This window comes from Thunnus thynnus, chromosome 18 (assembly GCF_963924715.1).
Source record: "Thunnus thynnus chromosome 18, fThuThy2.1, whole genome shotgun sequence".
Lineage (NCBI taxonomy): Eukaryota > Metazoa > Chordata > Actinopteri > Scombriformes > Scombridae > Thunnus > Thunnus thynnus.
The window spans coordinates 17,332,472-17,358,135 of NC_089534.1; the positions used below are offsets into that span (position 1 = coordinate 17,332,472).

The 25,664-nt window shown below is 40.9% G+C and overlaps 2 protein-coding genes across 5 annotated transcripts in view; one reads left to right on the forward strand and one right to left on the reverse strand.

Moving 5' to 3' along the window:
• The first annotated feature begins 73 nt into the window (after positions 1-73).
• Positions 74-10,082, forward strand: kif25 (kinesin family member 25). 2 transcript variants are annotated; one of them, XM_067572626.1, is made up of 16 exons: positions 74-189; positions 318-399; positions 585-650; positions 2,996-3,118; positions 3,389-3,530; positions 5,210-5,313; positions 5,406-5,491; positions 5,603-5,642; positions 5,735-5,802; positions 5,892-5,966; positions 6,073-6,219; positions 6,527-6,703; positions 7,292-7,446; positions 7,553-7,801; positions 8,651-8,806; positions 9,057-10,082. In XM_067572626.1, the coding sequence occupies exons 2-16, from the start codon at positions 331-333 to the stop codon at positions 9,206-9,208; spliced, it is 1,809 nt and encodes a 602-aa protein (XP_067428727.1). In that variant the 5' UTR covers positions 74-189; positions 318-330; the 3' UTR covers positions 9,209-10,082. The 2 variants fall into 2 exon arrangements, with proteins under 2 accessions (XP_067428727.1, XP_067428728.1); XM_067572627.1 differs by lacking the exons at positions 74-189; positions 318-399; positions 585-650 and adding an exon at positions 1,926-1,944.
• Positions 10,083-13,736: 3,654 nt separating this feature from the next.
• wasf1 (WASP family member 1) overlaps positions 13,737-25,664 on the reverse strand; it is a 65,589-nt gene continuing 53,661 nt past the window's right edge. For 2 of the 3 annotated variants that reach the window (XM_067571932.1, XM_067571934.1), the window contains exons 6-10: positions 21,381-21,437; positions 20,288-20,451; positions 18,423-18,602; positions 15,995-16,569; positions 13,737-15,530 (exon numbers count right to left, since the gene is read on the reverse strand). In XM_067571932.1, the coding sequence (XP_067428033.1) occupies positions 15,373-15,530; positions 15,995-16,569; positions 18,423-18,602; positions 20,288-20,451; positions 21,381-21,437 (1,134 nt within the window). In that variant the 3' untranslated portion in view covers positions 13,737-15,372. The remainder of the gene's footprint in view (positions 15,531-15,994; positions 16,570-18,422; positions 18,603-20,287; positions 20,452-21,380; positions 21,438-25,664) is intronic. The other variant, XM_067571935.1, reaches the window with a different exon arrangement.

Consider the following 25,664-nt stretch of genomic DNA (forward strand, 5'->3'; position numbering starts at 1 on the left):
AATTATAGCATACAATATCACATTAAATTGTAAATTAGGAGTTACCAGAAGAAAACAATAATAATGTAGGCAATAGTTGCATAAATGAATTGACATCATCACATGTCCCGTCAGAAGTTATCAAAATTATCATGTAGTTTGCCTGAGCGTCCGTTTTCATCCTCCTCCTCCCCTCTGCGAAGGAAACAGGTAAGCAGTGAGAGTTGTTGGCTGTTTCTAATCGGATTATATGACCTGAGAGGACACGACTTGATCATCTGAGAAGGAAAAGAGACGAGGCTACACACTCTCCTGTCTTTTATCTCCTTTTATTTCAGGGGAAAACAAAAAATGCCTCTCTTTATAAACCGGGACCAGATATTTGCACATCAGGTTCACCTGTTGGAGCACAAACTGAGAGTAAGTGGCAGCTAAATTACTCACTATGGCCTTATTATTAGCGTATCAGAGACTGTAGAGCGACTTGTACTGAAGTTTATTCATTCATGTTTTCCTAGTAACTTTTAAAAAACAAACATGTAGCCTAATAACTAGAAGGTGTAGCTACTATTGAGTCATGCTGTAATTTTTAATTGTATTTTCAGAGTAAAGAGGAGCGAATACTTGAACTGGAGACAGAGAATGCTATTCTTCATTTAAGACTTGCTGAGGTAAGAAGATTTCTGCCATTCATCACTCAGAGACTTAACCCTTTATTCTATTCTACTCATTTATTCTATTATATTCTATTATACATCCGCATTGTCCACTAAATTTATTCCTTGGCCTCCTGAATGACTCCTTTGTGTGAATGACTGTGTGTTATCTGAATGATTTTTGTGCCAAGTGTGCGGGTGTGTTTGTGTGTGCGGGCTTTAGACATCATCGTCTTTAAGAGGTTTTTAGACCTTGGTACAGTACTGCTGCATGTGAATGAATTAGACTTTTGAATGAGTTTGAAGAGGAATTCAGCATTTAATTTGATACTATTCAGTTTGTGTCATCTAGAAACGCTTGTTCCCACCTTTACTTTATCCGCAGGTTTACACTGTATTTCCTTTAAAACACAGGTTTAAGGTTTTTGGTAGACTGAAATATTAGTACACAGTTCTTAGTGTGTAATATGAGAATAAAGACATAAGAAAATCATCCCAGCACTGTCACTTTAGCAAAAGACTAGTTTGGATGTTAGTAGGCAACTAGTAATACCCAAAGTGAGATGACAAATTGGGTTTTAGGCTATTTTCATTGTAGAAAAAGCACAGGTGAAATGAATAACATTAATTAACGATGACAGCTCCAAGTCCTATTATTATTGTGCATGCTGGCTCTCTGTCATGACTTATTTACATCATTAATGACACTGAGTACACCTGTGCTTTGGCACCCGTCTCGTAAAATACAGAATCGTCCCGTAATTGAAATTAAATACATTTTCCGTATTGAACTGATACGAGACGCGCATTAGTGCCGTATTTTTGAGAATCAATTCAGTACAGGTCTATGGGAGATAAACATTAAAGGTTAGACGAGAAACAAGGCGTCTCCTGCTCTGTTATCCCTGTCTGCTGCTACTCTAACAGAGAATGCGCTTCTCATTGGTCGTGAGTGACAGCGTTGCTACGATACGAGGGTCCAGCCAATCAGTGCCGTTTGCGTCAAACCAATATGGCGACGCGTTTCCGTGACGACGGCAAGTGCATAGTAAACACGTCTCGCACCTAGTGAACTTCTCTGCAAAGTTAAGTATGGTATGATAAACTTAAAATCTAAACCTCCAGAAAACCAACAAGGCGGTGAATATGTCATTAAACGAGCTGACGTTAGTGTGGCACTTCAAGCGGAGAGTTACCAGCTGCAGGCTAATCGTTGGAGTGCCACAGAACACAGAAGAAAAACGTGAAAAAGGGAGGATAGACAGGAGGACATGGCCGTTGTGTGGACTATTTTGGGAAATTAGATGAGGTAAGCATGAGTTTTGTTAGTAAGTGTGTCATCATATGCTGTAATTCTATTGCTTTTCTCTGCTGGGACAAGAAGAGCAGAATAGTATTTGCATAGATGATTGCAAAACAAATTATTTTGAGTGCGGACCTATGAGTCCCACAGTTTATGTGGGCAGTTGCGCATGTTTTTGAGTATCTACAGATAATTATTAATTGTTTGACGTGCAGGGTTGTAAGCCTCACAGCTATGTGGGCATTTCAAAACACTGAGTTCAAAACTGCATGGCTGGGACACGTTTTACTGTCATTTCATCTGCTTATTATTCACTGACGTGACTTCTCACTGTAGAGCCAGAATTGGTCTGGTAAATGATTGAAGCTACTGCAGTTTCCTTGATGTGATAATGTATGGTATGAATAGGACTTCTCATAACCAAGTGTGTGGGCATTTTTATGTTATATCTTTAGATAACTCTGCTTAAAATGAGCATAATGCAAAAATCAAATACTGTATTTGTTAGACTGTAGGTCCACAGTAGTCGGAGCTCGTCAATCTAAGGTCATGTATAGTCCCCCCTTCCCCACTGGTGTTCTGTATTTTCATTTCAGGAAGGTGGCAACTCTATGTGAGAAAGGCCTCTTATTTAGTCCATAAAACTGTAATGTCATGTAATCGATGTAGCTCAGTTACACCTGTGAGCAGCAATGTATTTATTCACTTTCTTTGCAGCATTTTTAGTTTGTCAGTAAGCTGGTCGTTCTATTAACTTCCTATAGAATGAGTAAGTGTTCTCTGATCATTCAAAAAAGGATGCTATCATGCTGAATAACACCATTACTGACTGTGTAGGATCAGAGATGCTACTGTACAGGTTCTCATCCATTAACATGCGAGATACTGTAAGGCTAGTTACCTACTATCTCAACATTGTGAGCGTTTATCAGCACATTTGAGTAGTACTACTCAGCAGCTGACAAACAAACTAGTCTCCCCAAAATGTCAGTCATACTGTAGTTTGGCATAAAGTGAACAAAGTGGTGCAGAATAAGCATGCTGATCTTCTCTTCAGTGTTTGGGGAAACTGCGTCGGGACCATGAAGCAGAAACCACCGCCCTAAGCCATCATCAGCACCAGGGGAATGCACAGGAGATAACCCGGTCAACCCTTGCCAAACTCCTCTCCGGAGTCCAGGTACAAATGCATTTAGAGAAACGTGTTTGTGTGTGTGTGCACATGGTACAGTCGGTGGTGAGTTGTCCTTACGTCTGTCTTGTTGAGATGTTTCCCTAAATAGCATCTAAATCCAAGATCCAAGGCAGGTTATACAGTGTAGAAACACACACAAAAAACACACACACTTGCCATTAGTAGATAAACAAGTAGATAAACGTAACCTTCACACTTCATGTTTGCTCTGTGTGTGTGTGTGTGTGTGTGTGTGTGTGTGTGTGTGTGTGGCAGGTTGTGAAGCAGGACCTGAGTGAGCTTTTTGCAGTGTATGTGAGCTTTGCCTCTGAGCTGGAGGAGCAGAGCAAGCAGCTGCTGGAGAAGGTGGGACAAGCCAGTTCTACTCTAAATGGTCACAGTGCAGATGAGGTTCAAAGTAAGTATCTGAGTGTTAACATTTTGAAGCTTGGATTTATAATTAGTGGCCATCTTGGGAGTTTTTTTTTTTTTTTTTTTGGAGACAGAAAATCAGATTTGTGGCAATGGGATGGAGCTGAGGAGCTGAGGTGGAGCAAGCAGGCAGCTTTTCAGTGTCAGCAATATGAATATTTTCTTGGTGGATTCATGTTTAAATCAGCACCAAAACACATTAAATAATATGAAATTAATGGGACAACATACTTGTCCTGTTTTACGTTTTCTGCCTTATACTTCCTCTTCTGTCACTCACTCTTTCACCCTGGCTCCATACTGAAGTGGCTTACAGGTTGTGCCGGCTGTATCTCAATTAGGATGTGTGTGCTGGCTGGTAATCCTCTCACGCTGTAACCTCCCCTCCTCTCCTCTCTCTCTCCTTTCTCTCACCCCGCCCTTTGAGGTTGGTCAAGGTTGACTGTCCTATTCTATATTATCCCACAAGTCAGCTGGCTTGTCACTGCGGCTCTGTGGATTGGTGGGAACTGATCTTGTCAAATGCTTTGGCCCACATAAGCCTGTGAATACACTGTGCATAACGCTACAGGCTGCGCCAAACCAAATGGTGTTTCATGACCTTTTATTATTGATCCCAGTTAATAGAGTTGAAGAAATTTGTAGTTATTACCTGTACTTAAAAAATGAGAAAATATTCTATTTCTTGTTAGGATCAACCAGTCTGTATTTTAATTGAAGTTACTGAAATATTTCATCTTATGTTGCATTTTATTTGGTATTTTATGCAGCTGATTTTTAACAGCTACATGAGGCTACATTAACCTTTTAAAATCACCATCCTGGTATCTTTGCTGTCCGTCATTTTTGATACACTCACCCAGATTTTTAAAAATTCAACAATTAAGGCATCTCATCACTAGAGATAATCCAGTCAAACCCAGATGAAGAAACAAAACATAGTTTTTTATAATTTTAATGACTATGATTTATGATGCAGCAATAGCAGCCAGAGTTATGAGAACTTTTTATTATTTTCTAGTCTTGTGCATTGACCTAAGTTTGCTGAGATCATGTGGAAAAATTATACATCCGCAACCCATATCCCACAATAGGATATTATTCGAACTGATCTGTTACTGTTTTGTGGGAAGTTTGAAAGTAATTTTTATTTTAAATGATATCTAAAGAAAAAGAACATTTAGATTCTATTCAATTATATTTATAATTAACCCAACCTATTCTTGAATGTCTGAGCCTGTCCTTTGTGTGAATGGAGGTGTTTTGTGCCAAGTGTATGTTTGTACATGTGTGTTCCAGGATTAAAGACTTGGCCTGAATTCAAAGGTTTAGTTCAGAGAACAGGTGCCTCTGACTTGGAGTAGATTGTTATGCAGCCAGAGTTTCATTCACAACTGCTGTTGTCTATTTTAAGATAGAGCTGCAAGTTTGACACTGGGCTGCACCAGATTTGCTGCCAAATCTGACCTGGTGGCATGCAATGTTAAGTGCCGTGTAGAGGCTTTTCATTTTTATTGTTTAACTTTCTCAAAATGAACATGTCATTGACTTAATGATGTTAAAAGTCTGCGCAAAAGCTGTTCATGTTTATGATACTGATTGGATTTATTAGAAACACATTTAACATTGTTTCCGCTCAACCAGCTTTCTGCTCTCCCTGACCAGACTTGCAGGCTCGTGTGGAGGCTCTGGAGCGCTCTCTGGAGGAGGAGAGGGAGAGGTGCAGAGCAGAGAGGCAGAGGAGGAGAGAACTTCACAATACAGTGGTGGTGAGTTTTATTGCCATTTAGTTATGGTGGGTGAGCAAATCTGATGGGCTTTAATGTTGATCTCCCTCCATTTTTTCTCTGTTTTCCTACAGGAGCTGAGAGGGAACATCAGGGTTCATTGCAGGGTGCGTCCGGTTCTGCCCTTTGACCACATCCAGTCCTATCCTTCTGGATCAGGGTGGGTCATGTGCCAACACTAAACAAATACTGTATCCTAACTGAGATATGAAGATTTTTTCCTTGCTTGAAAAGATGAAGATAATCCAATCCTGGTTCTTGTCTCTTTCAGGCCTGCATCATCAGAGGAAGTGGTCTATGCAGTCAGTGATGTGAGTTTCACAGACTCTTAGTGTTGGATTTTATTTAGTTGTTGGTCTGCTTCAGTGTCCTCACTACTCTCTTCTTCATTTGTTGTTTTAAGGACACAGTGATGGTAAATTGCATAAAGACGGGGACTCCAGCGCAAAACAAGATGTTTGAGTTTGAGAGGTAAAATAAAACACAGTGAAGTGTGCATTATTCTATTTTATTTTCATTTTATTAATGAAAACTCACTGTGATGATTTTGCTTCCTCCAGGGTGCACGGACCAGAAGATTCCCAGGAAGCCGTGTTTGAGGAAGTCAAGCCACTCCTCACGTCTCTGCTGGATGGGTGAGCGTGCAGAAAAAAAAAACTTTATAAAATACACGACAAACAGCACAATATGGCCTCATGGATTCAGCATCAGTTGACTGTCATCTGCCTCACTGCCCCGCAGCTATAATGTGTGTATCATGGCGTACGGGCAGACAGGCAGCGGGAAGACTCACACCATGATGGGATCCCAGCTGCTGGAGGAGCACTCAGGGACGCAGCAGGAGGCACAGCAGGGTATTATACCCAAGGCTGCTGCTGAGCTCTTTCGGTAACAGACTGCAGACTCACTGAGGAAGAAAAGCCTGTCATTTGTCTTTTTGCAGAATCTAGATGCTTTTGTGCTCTGCGTCTAGCTTTATATGAAGCTGAAACCACAGTAGATCTGGTCTATTGTGTCGTTTAATCAATCAGAAATGTAATTAATTCATTCCATTAATCCATAATGTGCACTTTGAGCTGAAATAGAATATAATTTGGCTGAAACATTGACCTTTCCTTCTCTTTTTACCTGTCCATGTTTGTATATCTGTTCTCGTGTGTGTGTGTGTGTGTGTGTGTGTGTGTGTGTGACCCAGGCTGATCTCTGAGAAGCCTGTTGAGAGCCACACGGTGGAGGTGTCAGTGATGGAGGTGTACAACAACGAGGTGTTCGACCTGCTGGCCAGAGATGAGCAGGGCAACGCCGCAGGCCAGCGCCGGGACGTCATCACCACCTCCTCTGGTACCAGCCAGGTCACCTCCCTCACACACGAGTGAGTACAGCCAGAGCTGAAGCTGTGTCTTGTTAAAAATAAGACTTTGCTATTACACCACTAAAAAAAGGCTGAAATGGCTCAAACGACTCGGCTGAGTTTTTTTAGTCCCTTTCAGCTCATTGTTTTGGTTGTATGTTCTGAAAACTCATGTCAAATCAACCTTGTTTCAAGTGGCAGCAGAACGCTATTTTCAGCTAAAAATCTCTGATAAACTCACTGGATGCTACCTGCCCAGCACAAAATGGTAGACAGGTAAAGGTGAAGAAAGCAGGTGATGAATCTAGCAAGCTCAGGAGTTGGTGGAGACTAAAACAGAGCTAAAAGGAGACGGAAAATTACATGTGTCAAGTGGCCAGAAACTCCTGTGCCTGCTGGATTTTTAAAGATTATGCCTGCCCTTAAATTATGTGCTAATTTTCTTGCCATAACAACTTTAATAAGGTTTATTTTTATTTCATTTGTTCTGGAGTTTTTCTGTAACCAAGTTGCCAAAAAAATAATTATTGCAGTTTTAGGGTATAAAATTCCAGGTTCGTGTCTTGTTTTAATGACTGTCTCTGTATGTTTTGTTTTTTTCGTCTACAGGCCTGTGTGTAACGCCTCTGAAGTGATGCAGATCGTCAACAGGGTTCTGAAGCGCAGGGCTCACTGTCCCACCCTCGTCCACACCGACTCTTCACGCTCTCACCTCATCGTCACACTCACCATTTCCTCCAAGAGCCCCAACGCAGTGGCCCTGGGTGAGATGCATTCATTCACTCACAGACCTGCACAGTTAGATAATTCTTGTTAACATAAATGACGCCTTTTTATCCGTCACTGTGACTTTATTACGTTTTCCTTTAGCCCGTAGGCTACAGAGTGCCAAGAAGGACATGCAACGCTCCACCCAGAAGGAGTGGTGGAGTCCGCGCTGTCGCCGTGCCAACCTCGCCGCCCGCCACTCATCTGAGGAACATCTTTCCGCAAGCACCGCCTCCTCTCCGTGCCCCTCCCCCTTCAGTTCCCCTTGCCCCTCCCCCAGACACAGCATCTCCCAGGCTCCGTTCAGGACCAAGCTGCAGCTGGTTGACCTGGCAGGAAGCGAGTGTGTTGGTAAGTTGCATATCGGTCTATGATTGGCTTCCAAACTAGTTGTGATGTCACAAATTATGCTCGAAGGTACACGCCAGATTTGAGCACAGAGAAACTTTCCACTTTAGCAGATGAATGTGAAAACAGCCTTCTAGTGTCGACCTCTGCACATACATCATTTTGCACAGTGAAGGTCAAACATTCAAGTGAGGTACCATTAAGCAAATCACATTTTTGAGTGGTTGCAGACTTTCAATTTGCAATGTCCTTTAAGGATGCAACTGACAAGATTTTACCTGAAAAATATGCCCATTTTAACAGATCAAACTGCAAAAATGGAGTCTTAGGCATGTTTGAGATGATAAACTGATGCCAAAAATAGAATTCAGGTGTCGAGTAGCATCGCATCTTTGCTCTATTGATTCAATTCTTAAGAAAAAAAGATTCTTAAATCATCCTTTTAAACTAAGCTGGACTCATCAAATAATAGATCTGTCTCTTTCTCTTTAGGTTTGTATTGTTTTGTATCAAGTATCATCAATATAATGTGCAGTATTGGGAAACATGAGGTTGATGACTTTGCAACATGTTTTTGGGTATTTTAGTTGGAACAGTTTTCAATCAGTTACCAGTCGTTTTTTTTTTCTCTCTATGTCTTTAAAACATTAAATATCAAATGATTAATCCACAGGAAAAGGTTAGATCAGTGCTAACAAAGAGGAGGGATCAGGTCTTTGTAATTATTATTTTTCTTACCTTTATTTACCCGGGAAATGTTGACTGAGCAGCAAAGTACAACCACAACCTTCTGCTGATCTTCAGGGCCTAAGATAATATAATTGTGTGTGTGTGTGTGTGTGTGTGTGTCAGGTATGTCTGGAGTTTCGGGAGCAGGTCTGTGGGAGGTGTCCTGTATAAACCGCAGTCTCTCTGCTCTGTCGGACGTCCTGGGAGCTCTGGCCGAACAGAGACCACACGTCCCCTACAGGAACAGCAAACTCACCCACCTTCTACAGGACGCCATAGGTGAGACACACACACTTTAAACCTGGGACCCATGTGTCTCAGGTCTGCTTCCACTGGGAAAGACTCATTCATCCTGACAACAGCTGAGATATTCCACATGTCAGTGTTTTCATGCGTACTCAAACACTTCAGTAATTTTGGAAAATGTCTTTGTTCATGTCTAAAAATGAAAAAGCACAGTTTGTGTAATCTTTTTGTAGTTAGTTGACATCTTGAATCTCCTCTTGTCCTTCTCTATCTTGTCCACCAGGTGGCGACGCGAAGCTGCTGCTGATGCTGTGTGTTTCTCCCACCCAGCGCTTCATCACAGAGTCTCTGCAGTCTCTGGGCTTGGGCACACGGGCCCGCCAGGTCCAGAAAGATCTGCCCCGAAGGAAGAGTAACACCCTCAAAGTTAAGTGAAGAGAACCAAAGAGAGAGATTTCATCCTTTTGTAGGTGCTACTGCAACATGGACTCTTTATCAGTCATTTATCAATCATGCCAACAGAGCAGATTTGAGGGTTTAAGTTCCACAGAGTACAAGAGCCCTTGAAAAGACAGATGAATCAAAGTTCACAGCCTTAAACAGTAAAACAATATCTTACTCCAGTTATTATACATCCTGTTCACCACTCAGTTACTTGGCACTGCATGTTTATTTGTATTAGCAGGGTTAAACCTATGTTTTGTTGTTTTTTTAAACTGTGCAATAATAATAACTACAGTAATAGTGTGATATCCTTTTTCTTCCTCTACAGATTCAGAGCATTTAGTCTTTTAGTATGAGATCAACTAGTTTTGACAGCATTGTTGCCGTGTATTTTATTTTTAAATAGATCTTGTTAGTATGAAATGTCTTGCAGGCTTTCTGAAACTGCAGATATATTGTAATACATACTCAGTGTGTAATTAATGCTGGTATTTACTAAGAGTGCTAAGTAGCTGTAAGTAACAATAAGATTACACTCTGGTTGGGTTATAATAAGGTATAATAATACCTTGACAATGTCTATACTTTACTTAGTACTTTGTTGTTTTCCTTTTTATCTAGACCAGTGTTAAGCTGTAGATCATATCAGTAGTGAACAGTTCTGTATATAAAAGGCTTTTTGACTGAAGTATTCTGCTGTAAATACATTTCAGTATTTGCTTCTCAAGCAATGCCTTATTTTTTAGCGTTTTGTTTGCAGCTATGTTTATTCAGTGTTAATACACATTTTTCAAACACCTTGATAGAATAGTCTCAGTAGAATATGGTGTCAATATTACTGCAAAATAAAGAGATGATCAGCAGATGTGTGTGTCTGCATGTATCAGTATGTTCCAGAAACTGGGTGCTGGAAATTCACTGGTATTACGTACAGACATGGCTGAAAATATGGGTACCTTCCACCTTCCACAGAAAAAAAACCCTCAATTTTCTCTGTATTAAGTTGAAACTGACAGAAGTATTGTATATGGTATCCATCATTCTTTATTTCACATTGAATATAACTGAAACTTTGCTTTTGATTTACAACTTATCATATTATTTAATAGAATAAAACAAATGAAAATGTCATGGCCAAAAATATTGGTACCCTTAACTTAATATTCTGTAGCACAGCCTTTGGAGGCAATAACTGCAGTAAAGTGCTTTCTGTAACTCTGAATAAGGTTTCTACACTTCTCCACCGGTAGTTCAGCCCACTCTTCTCTCCAGTTTGATGAGTGCCCTCTCCCAACTGCAAGTTTCAACTAAGCAATGGGATTGAGATCATGACTCTTAGCAGGCTACTTCAGAACAGTCCAGTATTTTCTTCTCATCCACTCTAGGGTGTTTTTTGATGTGTGTTTGTAGTCATTATCCTGCTGAAAGACCTGTGACTAAGACACAGTTTTCTGACACTGAGCTGTACATTTCGCTCCAAAATGCCTTGATAGTCTTCAGATGTCATTGTACCCTGCACAGATTCAAGGCACCCAGTGCCTGAGGCAGCAAAGCAACCCCAAAATATCACTGAGCATCCTGCATGTTTCATGGTAGGCATGGTATTCTTTTCTTTGAATGCTTCATTTTTTTCTTCTGTAAACAAACAGGGTTGGTGTGATTTACCAAAAAGCTCAAATTTTGTTTCATCTGTCCAAAGCACATTCTTGCAGAAGGAATGTGGCTTGTCACCATGCATTTTGGCAAAGTCCAGTCTGGCTTTTTTGTGTCTCCCTCTTAGAAGTGGGGTCTTCCTGGGTCTTCTACCATGGAGCCCATTTTCATTCAGACAGTGACAGATGGAAACTATGGATTGAAACTATTGTACCTTGTACTTGAAGATCAGCTTGGGTCTGTATTGAAGTTTTCCTCGGTTCTTTCTCGACCATTCGAACAACCCTTCTGTTCAGTCTTGGGCCAATTTTCCTCTTGCGACCATGTCCGGAGATGTTGGCTACATTTCCATGGACCTTAAACTTCTTAATAATATTGACAGCAGAGGTCACAGGAACATCAAGCTCTTTGGAGATGGTCTTGTAACCTTTCCGTTGACCATGCTTGGCTATTACCTTTTTTCTAATGTCTTCAGACCACTCTCTAGTTTTCCTTCTGTTTTCCATGTTCAGTGTGATGCACACAGTGGCACAAAACAGCAGAGTGAGTAATTTTAAACCTTTTAAACTGGCTGCATGAGTGATAGTAAGATTGAAAACACCTGTGATACTAATTAAAACACAATAGTCTGCTCAAAATATCACTACAAATCAATTATTTCTTACAATTTCTAAAGGGTACCAATAATTTTATCCAGGCTATTTTAGAATATCTTTATAGAATAACCATGAATTCAGTTACTTTTCACAACTTTGTTTTGTTCCACTGCAAACCAAACATAGACATGCACTGATAATAAAAAAAAAAAACCTTTTAATTTCAACACTGCTCAGGGTGAATGGTGCATTATTTAAATATATAAAATGCAAGGGAACCATTAATCTCAGTCACGTCTGTAATTAAAATGTGTTTAAAAGAAGTCATATACAGTTTATTGCTCACAAAAGGCTTTCTATACAATCTATTTCCATTGTGGGATAGTTGTTCCAGTGAGCTGTCTGCCGCTGTGTAGATTACAGTGAAGAGGAACACTTCGGCTATCAGCATTAGGGCAGCGTAGTATTATTTTTAGCTTTTGTTTTATGGTAAGTTATTTCGAACAGACAGGTGGAATACTCTGCAGTAAGTAGAAGCTGTAAAACTGATTGTCCAATGTGGAAAAACCCATCAGCATGATACTAAAGTATATAAGTTGATGATTATTTCCAAATGCTATTTCAGGTCTGTTGACTACCGTTTAATGTTGGGAAGAAAACAAATCAGGCAATTTCCTCCAAGGTGAAACAGTTGGACATTATCCCAGCATGAATAGAATAACACACTGTATCTGGTAATTAAATCTCTTTTTCATCAGCTCCCCTTAGAGACACACACACACATGCTCTCTCACACTTTTAATAAGCTTCCTCCTACCAGTGTGCTGCGAACTATGATGTGAGAGCTGCACAATGTGCTGAAGTTAAAATGCATGCAGCTCCGGAGTTGACTTGTTTTTCAGGCGCAGATGTCATGTGCCATCCTGACATGAAAGCTGAAATGCCCAGAGCGTCTTTGAAACTGCAGGCTTAGGGGGATAAAAGGAGTGACAGGACAAAAAATAAGATTATAATGAGAGTGACAAGATAACAAACAGGAAAACTCCAGGAGCATCCTCTGTTTAGAGAGCGGACGGGGAAAAAAGAGACAGACGAAAGGAGAGGAGAGGAGAGGAGAGGAGAGGAGAGAGTGGAAGGAAAGGCAAAGACAAACTGGAGAAAAATGAGCAAAGTAAGAATGAGACGAGAAATACGCGAACAGAAGGAGAGAGTGACAGTGACAGTGTGATAGCACATGAAACAGTGAACTTGTAATTTTAACTTTCACTCCTCATTTTCACTCTTGAGTCAATATCTGAGCTCTGAAAGTTTCTTCAGTTCTTCAAGCTCAAGTCATCACGGTGCTTCATGGCGGGGCCGGATGTAGATTAATTAGGAAAATCCCTTCGATGAACAGATCCTGGACATTTTAGGGACCCATTAGAACACATTTTTAAACAAATGACTCATTTTCTTAGAGATATGATGATTCTAGATGAAAAAACGGAAGGTTATCAGTATGATTAAAAAAATAATAAATTCAATCAAAAGACAAAAACTCATTTAAAATATTTGAATATTTAAAGACCAATGGGACCAGAAAACATTTAATTATGATATTATAATGGGAATTTGTCATTTGAACACTAAAATGTATTAATTGTACTTGCAGACTGTATAAACTTAGATTCAAACAACACATTTAATTAGAATTCTAATAAGTTTAAAAATTAAAGTAGTTAATTGAGTTTAGTTCAGTATTTAAGTCTGATCGTTTACTAAACACACTTTGCTGATATTTAGCCATGTGATTAAATCTGTCAGCACACAACGTTACTTATGGTCCAACTGCATTCACACATAATAACTAATTTTTTAACAACAATGGAAGTGTAGAAACATTGTGGAGTACAATATAAAACATAATTATACCAGTAACAAAGCAGAACAGACATATTTATGTTTAGTGCATGCTGGGAGGTTTCCCTACAGCCTGCTGTACCTCATACAACTGCAATCAAATGATCAGCCAATCACAGGAGAACTACTCATGTTGCCTATGTGTCAAAATATGAGCGTAGCATTATTCAAGATAATTTCATCCAAAATCAATTCTGTAACTGCATTTTAAAAAAACACAAAATGAGCTGGATTAGCAGGATTATTTTAACCTGATAGAAGAATGTTGGATTAGTTAAACCACATTCGAAGAACATAAGAACACGGCTCAGGGCTCAGCTGAGGAGATGAAACAAACTCAGCGCGGCAACAAACCTCCTAAGATTCAGAGCTGAAACGTAACATTAGATTTTTATTAATTCAAGCAAACTGTTACAGTCAACAGTTACATAAGTTACATGGTATACAGTATTGATCTGATCTTTTTCTTTTTTCAAACCAGGGTTTCTGTCCCACTGTCCCTCCCCCCCACCCCCCCCAAACATAGAAACAGCAAATCCATACAAGCGCAGGCAAGTAAGTAGTAACAGCACAATACATTCATCAACTCAACGATACGTTTAGTACGAACAATAAGGCAAGTAGAAGAAAGAACAAACGGAAAAGATGGCAGACATTTTCTTTGAAATGAGCCAGAACAAGGCATAATGTATCCTTCTCTTTTAGGCCTCAAAAAGGCAGTATCACGCAAAGTGTATTCTTATGAACAACAACGGAACCAAACGAGGTAAGGCTTCTCGTTAGTGGGCAGGTACACAGTAAAGGGGGATCTGAGGGAAAAAGCTGCCTTCAGTGGTGTTGAGTGGTTTGTACCTGGTGTTGGTCAGACACTCATTAAAATGGGTACCTTCTCAAAATTCAGAGCTTTCCTTGGCAAACTGAATATTCATCAGAGGCAGGAAATCTGATGTACATCTTCAGCATCTAATCTCTACCTTGTGTCTGTTTTTGTGGCAAAGAACGTGAGAGAAGGATGGGAGCTCGAAATACTAAATGGCTCAGTGTTAATCTGACATTTCCTGATGTCGACATGAGCGTACGTGGCTCCTCAAGGAAGCCGCAGAACCTGGACAGACGTAAAAGCTCAATCTCTTGGCATACGTTTCCCTGGGGTAAAGGTTAAGATGTAAGTGGATGGATACGCACACGCGTGGTCGAAGCAGCCGTACGCTTTCCCCCCCCCCTTTCTTCATTTTCACCACAACCATACAACAATCATCACATGACATACCGACACAATCTTTTGCTTGTTCTTAGTGGTAAAGTCTGTCCTCATGACGAAAGACAACCCAGCAGGATGAAATCACAGCTGGTGTTCACACCGAGTGACTGTTCATGAAGTGGTCAGTATTGGCAGCTACTGGCCCGTTAAAACTGCAAATGTTTCAGCAGAAAAAGTAAATAAAAGACGGTAAAAGAAACAGCATTCACTCAATGCCACGTTCAGCCACCAGGTGGCAAAACTGCGCTGAAGAACTCAGGATAGATGCAACATGCCTTCATTTTTTCCTTTTCTATTTTCTTTTCTTTTTTTTCTTTTTTTTTTAAACATTGACGTACAGATAAGAAACAAAAACAAGTGGTTCTTCAAAAGAGTTATTTTCATGAATAACAATAGTAAACATGGGGGATTTCATCACAGGAAATCCAGCAGAAACAAAGGTTGTGTGGTAATGCAGAAAAGAATGAATGCAAAAGCTTCTTTTTGGAACACTAGAAAGACCGACAAGGGTTGACATGGAGATTCTCCTCCGAACACAAACCACAACGAGACAGAGATATGACGAGATAAAAAAGCTCGACAGAGGAAATGCGGGCAACAACAATGTTTCTCTTCTTTCCGGAGTAGAAAGGATTCTTTGATGGCGAGGTGTGGAGTGCAGGGTTGGAGAAGGGGGGAGGGGAGGGGGCACCTGAACATGTTTGTCCTCTGCCGCCAGCGCTGCTTTCTCTTCCCCCTGACTGCCATCATTCCATCCAGTCTCCTTCGTCAAACTCTGACTCGTCCTCGGAGTCGGAGTACTCCACGGCGATGCGGCGTGACAGGATGGTGGCCACGTCGTTGCCAACTCGCTCGTGCTTAGCCTCTTGCTCTCGCTGCTCCTCCACCTTCCGCAGCTGGATGCCTGTAGCGGGAAAAAAGGAGTGACAGGCAGGGAACGTTTTTTTAGTTTCTGATGGACTAATAATAGACTCATTCTGAAAAGGAACAGGTAGCTTACAGTAGATTTTTAGATAATTTTCACTGAAAACAGCTGGAAATGATGATGACAGTGGTAAAAATGAATCAAAACAGTAAAGATGGAGCCATAAAACCATATCACAATGAGCGAAAAGATGCTGAAAAGCATAAAACAATGAAGGAATCAAAATTAATAAAATACAAACATTCTCCTAAACAGTAGACTGTGTGTGAGTGCTTTATCCAGAAAAAAACAGGTCTCACATCATTGCTGGCAAAAGCTATTGGCAACAGAGAAAAAGAATGATTGATGATAAATTTATGAGGAAATATCAAACAGCTGCCATGTCCAAAAAAATGACTTTGTGCAGCTTTAAAGGGGAATGTTTCAATTAAAACATGACCCACCTTTTCGGATAGCCTCCAACAGCACACTGCGAGCGTCGCTGATGGGTGGCAGATTGGTGGGATGGTGCCTCTTGCTCCCCACGTCGTGGATGGTGGCGTGGGGCGGCGGGGAGGCCATGGCTCCTGCTGAGGGGAAACCCGGCAAAGCTGGCACGCCTGATGGACAGGGCGAGGAGCTCCGTGCTCCGGGGAGGGGCAGAGGAGGAGGCGGCGGGGGAGGAGGGAGGATGGTGCCGTCTGACTGGGTCGCAGAGCCCATGGGTGGGCCCTTGTCCAGGACCTGCTGGAGACGGGCCGGGGAGGAGGAGTGGAGGGGAGGTGCCACGGGTGGAGGGGCCGGGTGGAGCACCCCCGGGGCGATCTGGAGAGGGGCCGGGGGAGGCGGGATGACCGGGGGCTGCTGCTGGACTGGTAGAGGGGGAATGGGGGGTGGAGGCGTGCCCCGCAGGCCCGTGGAGGGTAAGGGGGGAGGTGGAGGGGGAAGCGGGGGAGGCGGAGGAGGAGGAGTGTTGGAGTTGAATCCTGCTGTCCGGGCTGGAGACTGAGGTCTGCTGTCGGAAAAACCCGAACTGGAGCTGGAGGGAAGAAGAGAGACAAAGAAAAGCAGGTCATGATGGAGAATAAAAGTGAGGGAAACCAGTCAGCATCACTTTACAAGTGTTGCAGAAGAAGATGTTTATTTTGCTCTGTTTTTTTTAAGGCATATATATATTTTTTAAATGATAAATGAAACATAATTCCTAGTTGAAAAATGTGCAGCAGTACATCAGGCTCAGCTGCTGCTCACCTTGACCTCTTTAATCTTATAAACTCCTGCTGTGAAGCTAAACTTTGACTGGAAACCAAAACCTTTTCTGGAAGCCAAAGTTTCCTAAAATACAAAACACGTCTGAATTTTGGGGGCAAATATGTATAAAATGATGCACAAGTCATGTCACAGATTTCTATTTGATGGTGCGGCCATAAAAAAAACAAGGAGTCTTGGGTTTGAATATTTCACTGAAGAGTTGGAACACAAACAAATAAATACAGAGCATAGGGTGTATGCTTTACTGCCAAACAGGGTTGAATAAGATGATCGGTTTCAACCTTAAAGATGCCTGAGGGAAATAAAATGATAAACTGAATGTTAAGGAGTTAAATGTCATGTTTACAAGGACTGACACTGGTGGAAGTGATCAGATTTTTGAATATCAGTGTTGTCAGAGAGATTTAGAAGTTTAGATGGAGTAATGATTCCCCTGCAGGCTATTCTTCACTCTATCAGCAAAGTACAAAATACTACAAATCACAGCGTGCCAAAAGGTGCATCATGTTAGACTGCCAAATTAGAGGGTAAAGGACACTGCATATCAGAGAGGAGTGGTGAAAGCACAGAACATCAAAACCTGACTAGAACTGGTACATTAGAGAAAGAATGTTATCAGTAGCGGCCATTCACTGATACCGAGGCTGTATGGGTGGATTGAGCTATTAACCCGGGACATTGCAACACAAAGACCGACACGTTCGCAAGTAAATTTTCTTCCTACAGAGAAAATTGCTTCAGACAAATAGCACAGCGAGAGAGAAGGGGGAGGAAAATTATGTAAGTATTTCCTCTGAGCACGCTTGAGGCTGTATCTGTACCGATATTTTAGAGGAGATGAAGTGAGAATAAAGTGAGAAAATGAGATATGGAACATGACGATAATAACTTAAAAAAAAGGAAGAAGCATTATGACACCAGAACCAAAGGTCAGGAAAAAAATATTGTAGAGTAAATAAGAACAGGGGACAGAGAAAGATGTGGGGTAAGAGGTTTTGGGTAAAAGGAGAAGATAGCTGAAAGGACTTCTGCAAAAATCAATGAGATATTTTCCTGGTGCTGCAGCCGAAGCCTTAATCATTCCCTCTGATCTCTCCATCCCTTCAAACAGTGACATATGCGGCAAAAGTGTGCAGCAGAATAACAACCTGTAATACGCTCAGTGGCCTTAAAACTTTATTGATCCTTCCCTTTTCCTCGTCTTTCCTGTTTTTTCTCCATCTTTGGCCCAAAACACAACACACAAAACATCCATCCGTCCCTTCTTCTTCTTCTTCTGTATGCTAAGCTTTAACAGAGCAGAAAATCCTCACCCTCTTAAACAGAATGAACACACACAGAAAAGTAATGGGCTGCCACTCGCTATGACCAATTGATCCATAAGAGAAAAGAGGAGATAAACAAACAAACCAAAGTGACGGGGCGGGATTGCATTTTTGTGTGAAATAGTATTTATGAATTAATTTTTCACACTTGTTTGAATCAACTGAAGCAGGAGGGAAGTTGGCAAACTAACTTTCTGGCATGCAAATGTGAGTGCTACTACTAAAGATTTTAAATAATTTTTATGAAAAATAAGTATCACTGACTGGTTTCAGTGGCGCGACTCGCATGTCTCACCTGATCACAGAGGGTGGCTTGATCTCTCCCAGTGAGTGCATGGGAGGTGGAGGCGGTGGAGGGTCGTGGGGCCGCGAATACATTCTGTCCCCGGTACGGTTCAGCAGCTCGTTCATCTGGGTGTAGGGCAGCGCCGCCAGCGAGAAGGGTCCGTCCAAATGCTCCATGTACAAGGGAGCCCTGAGCAGAGAGAGATGCGTTTTCATTTTCTCACTTGTCATTTACCCTACGTTATGTTTGGGTTAGTCTTTGAGCTTCCCTCGCTGACTTTTGCAGCATCTGTTGTCGCTTTCAGTCGTATCTTGCGTACATCCTGCATACATTCATTTTTCTGTCATAACTTTATCACAGGCGTAATAAATCAGCTAAAAACAGACAGATCAGATGTTGTGGCTATGACTTAATGCTCATGCTACAAATCGAATATACCGATGATTTCTAACCACTTTATGGCCCCTTACAATGACGCAACGTCTACATGAGTCAGTGTGTGGTGACTTTTCTCTTTTATCCTTCTGAAAAGTCAGAAACATTAATATAATGTTACTTAGCAGAACTATGATTTTTCTTCTTTCTGAACCTGTAAATCATCTCACCACCCCTTAGAGGCTGCGAAACATTATAATTAACAACAACAACACTGGTAATGAACTGTGAAAGCCAATCAATTGAATCACTAAAAGTGATTGCGGTGAACATATACACGGGATGTGAGAGTCCACTTAATTGAAATGAAACTCAGTGTAAAAAGAATGTAAAAAGTTCAATCAGCAGCTCAAAATCAACTGTGCTGAAAGTATAAATAAAATATCAGAGAAGGAGAAGAGACGTATTTAGGAAATACCGCTTTCAACAAGCTGAAACTCTTTTCTGTGAATGAACATTAACATTTTACAACTCTTAGGGATGCCATCATGTTTTTCTTAGTTGCTCTGTTGATTCAACATCTGATCCAGATATTTCAACACAGGAAGAATAACAACATTTCTTTTACTCATGCAAGAATGAGTAATGAGTTTTTAAAAATGGCTTAAACTTCTTTTTCTGCTGTGTCTTACACCAGAAATCTGTAAATATAAAAGTGGTTTAGCCACAAAAACAATTGAGGTGATGCTTTGGCAGCGCTGTGCATCATTCACACCTTGTCTATTTGACCATGACGTCAAAAATGTGTTCATTCACATCATTTTAGGTGAATTCACAATGTTGTATCAGTTTACCTTATATTTATACTCAATCTATGCTCAGAGAAAAGATTTTATGTCAGCTATCCATGGAACTGACAAATCAAAGAAAACCACCAATTTGCATAAAAACTTTTCTTTCATTAATCTCATTTACTGGCAGGGAAATTATTAAATAAAAGTCACATTGGAGCTTTGAAGCATAATAAATGCTTTCACAACTGTGAGGGACCCTAATCATCGCTGTTGTAGCTGCATTTCCTTGGTGCCAGTGAGGTGTAAATTGAAAGGACCCATTCTCTGTGGAATGGGCACATTTTACTTTTGTAGATCTGAGTGATTTCATCCTGCAGAAAAATCTGTGTTCATCCAATCAGTATTTTTGAAGCTCAATGCTCTTTTAAATCAGGAGTTATACCTTCTGTATTTCCATGGTTACCAGGATGTATACTTATATTTTAGTCTCATCACTTGACACCTAAAGTGAACTGCTAACAGGCTGAATAGCAATCAAATAGAGTGACTTTCCTAGGTTGAAAAATTGTAATTAAATGCCTTAAAAAAGGTCTGAGAATTTTTGGTGTGGTTAGAACCAATTTCCTTCTAGACAGGAAAACAGGTTAATAATTCATGGTTTAAAATGTGGTGTAACCTCACACTGGCAGGGCCACCTTCACACACCTGTTGTCGTGGTAACCCGCGGAGCCGTTAGCCTCTCTGTGTTTGTCGTCAGGTATGTCCTGTGCCAACTCTGCACCCAGTGCCAGTTTCTGCCACTCCTTCTTACGATCGTGGGGTGCTCGAGGTACCTTCTCCGGCTCCTGAGGACGGTCTATTGCCTTCAGCTTTGGTAGGTGGGTGATGAGGGGCAGAACAAGATGACAATGATGATGTTGTGGGAAGAGGAAGATGGGCAAGATGTGGGAAACAGTAAGGACCGAACAAAAGGAGGAGTTTACAGGAGATGGTTTGGGGATGGAGAGAAAGAAAATTGTGAACGGAGATGAGAAGGAAAGAAGAGGAGAGAGAAGACAGATTAGCTGCTGTTGAGTAAATGTCATTCATCTTATAAGACAAAACAGACAGTGACCGCCTGTTGTACACTAGCACAACAGGCTAAGGTGAGATTTATTGTCAGATTTAGAAATAAAAAGAAACACGAGTAAAAGAAGCATTTTATGACTATTCAAGTAGAAGACCAAACACACAAACCAAATCAAAAAGTTTACAACCTCCTTTAAAACTGAATGCCACTACACCGTTTTCATTTAACTGTCCGTGGGCCATATAAAGATCTATATACACTACACCAAAGCCTCATTCCTGCACAATTCATCTTGATTTTACATAGCGGCTAGATATTGTCATAGCAACAAGATGATGTGAGCTTTTCAAATAGACAGTGTGCTGAGCTAGTTCACTGAAGAGGCAAATCACACAAATGTTTAAGAAGCAGGCTTCTAAAAAAAAAAAAACTTCACAGAAAAGTAAATATTGTCATACCAGCTTGGGAACAGGGAGTGCTAACGGACTGACTTAGACTAAATCAAATCATTATACAAGTGGAACTCAGAAAGTAGTAATAAAGTGACAATTTGAAACGTTTTTTTTGCACGTGTGAAAATCATTTACTCAAGTCCGTTGTCAAACGGCACTCCCTGCCTCCCAGACTTCAGCATGACTGACTTTTAACACACATAAAAAAAAAGAAACTGAGCTGCTAAGGCAGAAATCACACACATTGTTTGGAAATAATCGCTGTATTTTCACATACCTGCCCTGGAAGGTCTAAGTACCTATAGACCTGATCATACATGCGGGGGTCCTGCAACTACAAGAACAAAAACAAAAACCACAAGAGAAGCACCAGGGGTGAGGGGAGCGGGTCAAAAAATCAACACGGCGCAGGATTGAGCACAACACCGCTGCACACAGTCAACAGGGACAAAAACAGAGTGGGTGGTGAGGACAGAGTGGGACAAAAGGGAAAGAGGGGAAAAGAAAAGTGCTGTTAAACAGAAAATGACAACGTGCACAGCTCGGGATGTCACAATGCAGGTAGGGCACACAGCAGCACACGTAGTCCAGTGTGAACATATAAACACACACACACACACACACACACACGCTGGGAAAAAACAGAGCCGAGCTTCGGCACAAACAGAAAGAAGACTGAGGTAGAAAGGGAGAGATCTCACTGGAATGGAGGACGAACTACAAAGGTGTATTTCTACATGTGGGGAACAACTTTCGAACCTATAACAGCAGCACACAGTGAGGAATGACATGCAAAACAAACACGCACACACACACGTGTGAGTCAACTCAAAATAATACATGGCACATAGGAGCACAAGAACAACAAGGACACTAAAATGAAGAAGTTCAACTAAATACCGGTATGCATGAAAGCACCTTCTCAATTAGTTTAGTTATCCTGAACCACCTTATGCATTCATATCATCATAATAAAATGCAATCCTGACATAATAAATTAAGATCACATTTTCTTAAAGGATAACACTGGTGTTATTCTATGTTTTTCTCATTATCAACAAATCCAAATAACAAAACAACATCTTAGTTGGTTTCTCAATACTTCTAACCTCTGCAGCCCATTTGTTCACACTGAAGATGAAAATGAGTATCTACTTTCATTAAAAAAAGGCTAAATAATTTATTTAAACAGCTGGGAATTGTAGTTTTTAGCTAAGGTTACTAGTTGAAGATTGAAATATTGGATTTGTTGCTATTTTCAACTGTGGATTTATACACATTTGTTACCCTTGTGAGTATTTAGCAGCGGGACACTGTGTGTGTGGGATTGACTCAAAATAAACTACAGCCTACATGCTCATTGTAATGAAGGAACTTGTCACCCAGTGCAACAATGTGTCTCATTGATGTGTTTTCTGGACAACAATGTAAGAATGTGGCACAGAGAAATAAGCTACATGAGGCTTTGGCTATGCAGGCAACACTTTCCAGTGGGATCAATTCATTGTTGGTTTTGGTCTTAAGGGTGAAATAAAGTATAAATAGTATTCTACTAACACATAACATTTTCCCCTGTTGGCTCTCTAGCTTCGGAGGAATCAAATGATTATTACAGTCCTATTTTTAATAGCAGACAGACCATGTAGACTGTGTATGTGTGTGTACACCTGTGTGTATGTGTTGGTGTATCATTTCCCCCCATCATTTCCAGCCTGTGACACCAGCACACTCCATTAAAACCAATTCTAATTGATTTCTTTTATGTCACATAGATCCTCCAGGGTGGCCTTTCCTGCTTATTAAATAACTCTGTGTGTGTGTGTGTGTGAGCTGGTCTTCAAATGAAACATGCTGGCTGACAGGCGGCTGATTCAACACATCGTGGGTTGTGGACAGCATCTCCTCTGCTTTGGCTAAATGATGTTGATTTTGCCCGTCCACTGCTGTTGCCAGGCCACTGAGAGCGAGCACGGGGATAAATCCTAATGGTAATGCACATTGATTAGGTTCTGATTCATCATGGCCCATTACCCCTGATGAGGCATTGGCTGAGGGGAAGCCTCTGTGCCCAAAGCGCACGCACACACACACACACACACATCCAGACAACCATCCGCCTCGTACTCTCCTCCAGCACTTTCATATATCTGGACTGACAAACTGAATATTATTCATTCCAAACATGAGTAAGCAATGCATCCTGACAACACTGTCTGCTGAGGCTGAAGGAGCTGCATCAGAAGGTCAAATATTTTAACTTATTGCCATTTTCCCAAACTGTGCTGAGCTTTTAAAATTCAGCTGCAATTTGGAAGATTAATTTTACTCCGACTGAACTCTGACTTCCTAAAAGGTTTGCAGTCATTGTGTCTTGGCAATATTTAAAGAAGCACTAAAGAGCACATTTGCAAAGTAATAGGTGATCACACTATAATACTTCTCTGGGATTTATAGACTGTTATTATGGGATTTTGGTTTTATTGATATTAAAATAGGGAGTGACGGGAAGGACAAGTGGTTGATAAAAGGGGAGGAAAACACAGGTAAAGAGCCAGAGTCAAACACATAATGCCACCAGACAACCATCTGTTCAACAGAGCATCAGAGTGAAAGTTTTAATGCAGCAGTGTGGCTGTGACAACAGACTGGGGGGGAAAAAAAAGCAAAGAGTAAACAAGGGGGGAGGTTCACTGTATTTATGTAAGAGAGAAAATGAGAAACAGGGACTGTGTGGTGTGTGTGTGTATGTGTGTCTGTGTGTGTGTATGTGTGTGTCACAGCTTTTATAAATGTAGCTAATTTCAGAGGGCTGTGCGCTTCTGCTAGGTCGTCATCCTTCATCTGAATGGACTGGTGCTGGCAGAGAGCGTGTCGCTGTGTGTAAGCAGTGCATGTGTGTGTGTGTGTGTGTGTTTGTGTGTATAGATTTATGTTTATGTACAGAATGCAATCGCATGTGTTTGTATGTGCGCATATATGTATACATACTTGTACTGTATGTGTAGTTTTTTTGTGTGTACCTGCAGGTGTTTTTGTAGTTTTGTACGCATGTTCAATGTGTCAGACTCAGCAGAACTGCAGCTATGTTACTGAGTAAATAACCCTCCACAGGGAGGCCCGCAAAGGCGCACGGCCAACGGACCACCCTGCTGCTGACAATAACACAAACCCCTAACACAATACTACACACATTACTGCTGCTGCTCATCTATTCGATTTTTGCTGTTCATACTTCTACAATATTAATCAGAAATGACTGTTCCTCTGATGAGATATTCATTGGACAAGTGTGCGGTTAGTTGGATTGCAATATTCTGATATTCTGCGTTATTATGAAGCCTTACAGCAATATCAAATAATGTGCTTGATACCTTTAAATAGCGGAAAAGAAAACGTGTACCAGCAACAAGTATGTTTTGATATCTGTAACTAATATTTCTAGCAGCAATCCGGTCGACACAGAGAAAGAAAGCAGTGTTAGTATGACCACCAAAACAATGTCAGCGAGGCAAACAAGCTGAAGAGGGCTCCCGTCCCGCAGCAATGTGCAGTTAATTCAAACCAAGCAAACATATGACTGATCTGAGATCTTTTGCTGTTAGTGAACAGTCTACTCCTTGGCTGTGTCCCAAATTCCTTACTCTTATAGTTTCTTATCCTCGTTCCTAGATATGAAGGTATAAACAGACAGATATGGCCAAAACACATTCTGAACCACAGTTTAAAGCATTAAACCGACTTTATTTTGAATTTTGCAAAATGTTTTGCCAAGTTGTTTCAGGTTTGGTTGAGACAAACCAGGCATAAATAAATGAAGAATTTTCTAGTGCCACCCACTTAACCTTGAGTTGTAATTGCATGTTAGCAGCTATTATGTCAAAAACTAAGCGCTGTATTCTGTGAACAAAAATGTACTGAAGAGCTACATGTTGTCAGACATCTAGACAGATTTCAAACGCTAGAATAAATACTACAAGATTTAGAGGAAAATCAGTTTCCGTTTTTGGAAGATTACCGGTAAAAATCTAACGACTCCTGGTCTCCTACCCCTAGTACAGAACTGGGATGCAGTCAGGACAGGTAAATACTGGAGGGTTTGTTAGTATCAGAGCATCAGTTAGTATCGGAGGGCTGCAGGCTACCACGTGGGAAGCAGATGCTCTGGCGGGGGGCGGTGGGGGTCTTACCTCTGGGGGAGTGAGGAAGGTAGGAGGGGTTTCAGAGAGGACTCTTATAAAGCCCTTGGGACACACAAGATAAGGAATTTCCAGCTGCACAGAGTTAGACAGAGTTAGACCGGGATTTAGAAGAGAAACTGTAAAGCAAAGGCTGACAGGAAGGAAGGCAGAGGAAGAGAGATCCTAAAGCAGTATTTCTCTTTTTCTTCTGCCAGCAACACTACAAAATATCACATGTTCAAAGGTTTTCAAACAACTTATAAATAATCTACATTATCACTATTTTTGACTGTGAAAATTGTTTTTATAAAAATGGAAAAATGTACCCAAGATATAACTGTTAAAAGCACACGTAGAGCTCTCAGTCCTCTATTTTTACTTTT

What these genes read in the sequence shown, in the direction of transcription:
- kif25 (XM_067572626.1), top strand. Translation starts at nt 331, where the DNA reads ATGCCTCTCTTTATAAACCGGGACCAGATATTTGCACATCAGGTTCAC. An exon ending in TCCTATCCTTCTGGATCAGG is followed by an intron (nt 5,492 to 5,602) that starts GTGGGTCATGTG and finishes TGTCTCTTTCAG; the next exon opens with GCCTGCATCATCAGAGGAAG. An exon ending in GCTGCTGCTGAGCTCTTTCG is followed by an intron (nt 6,220 to 6,526) that starts GTAACAGACTGC and finishes TGTGTGACCCAG; the next exon opens with GCTGATCTCTGAGAAGCCTG.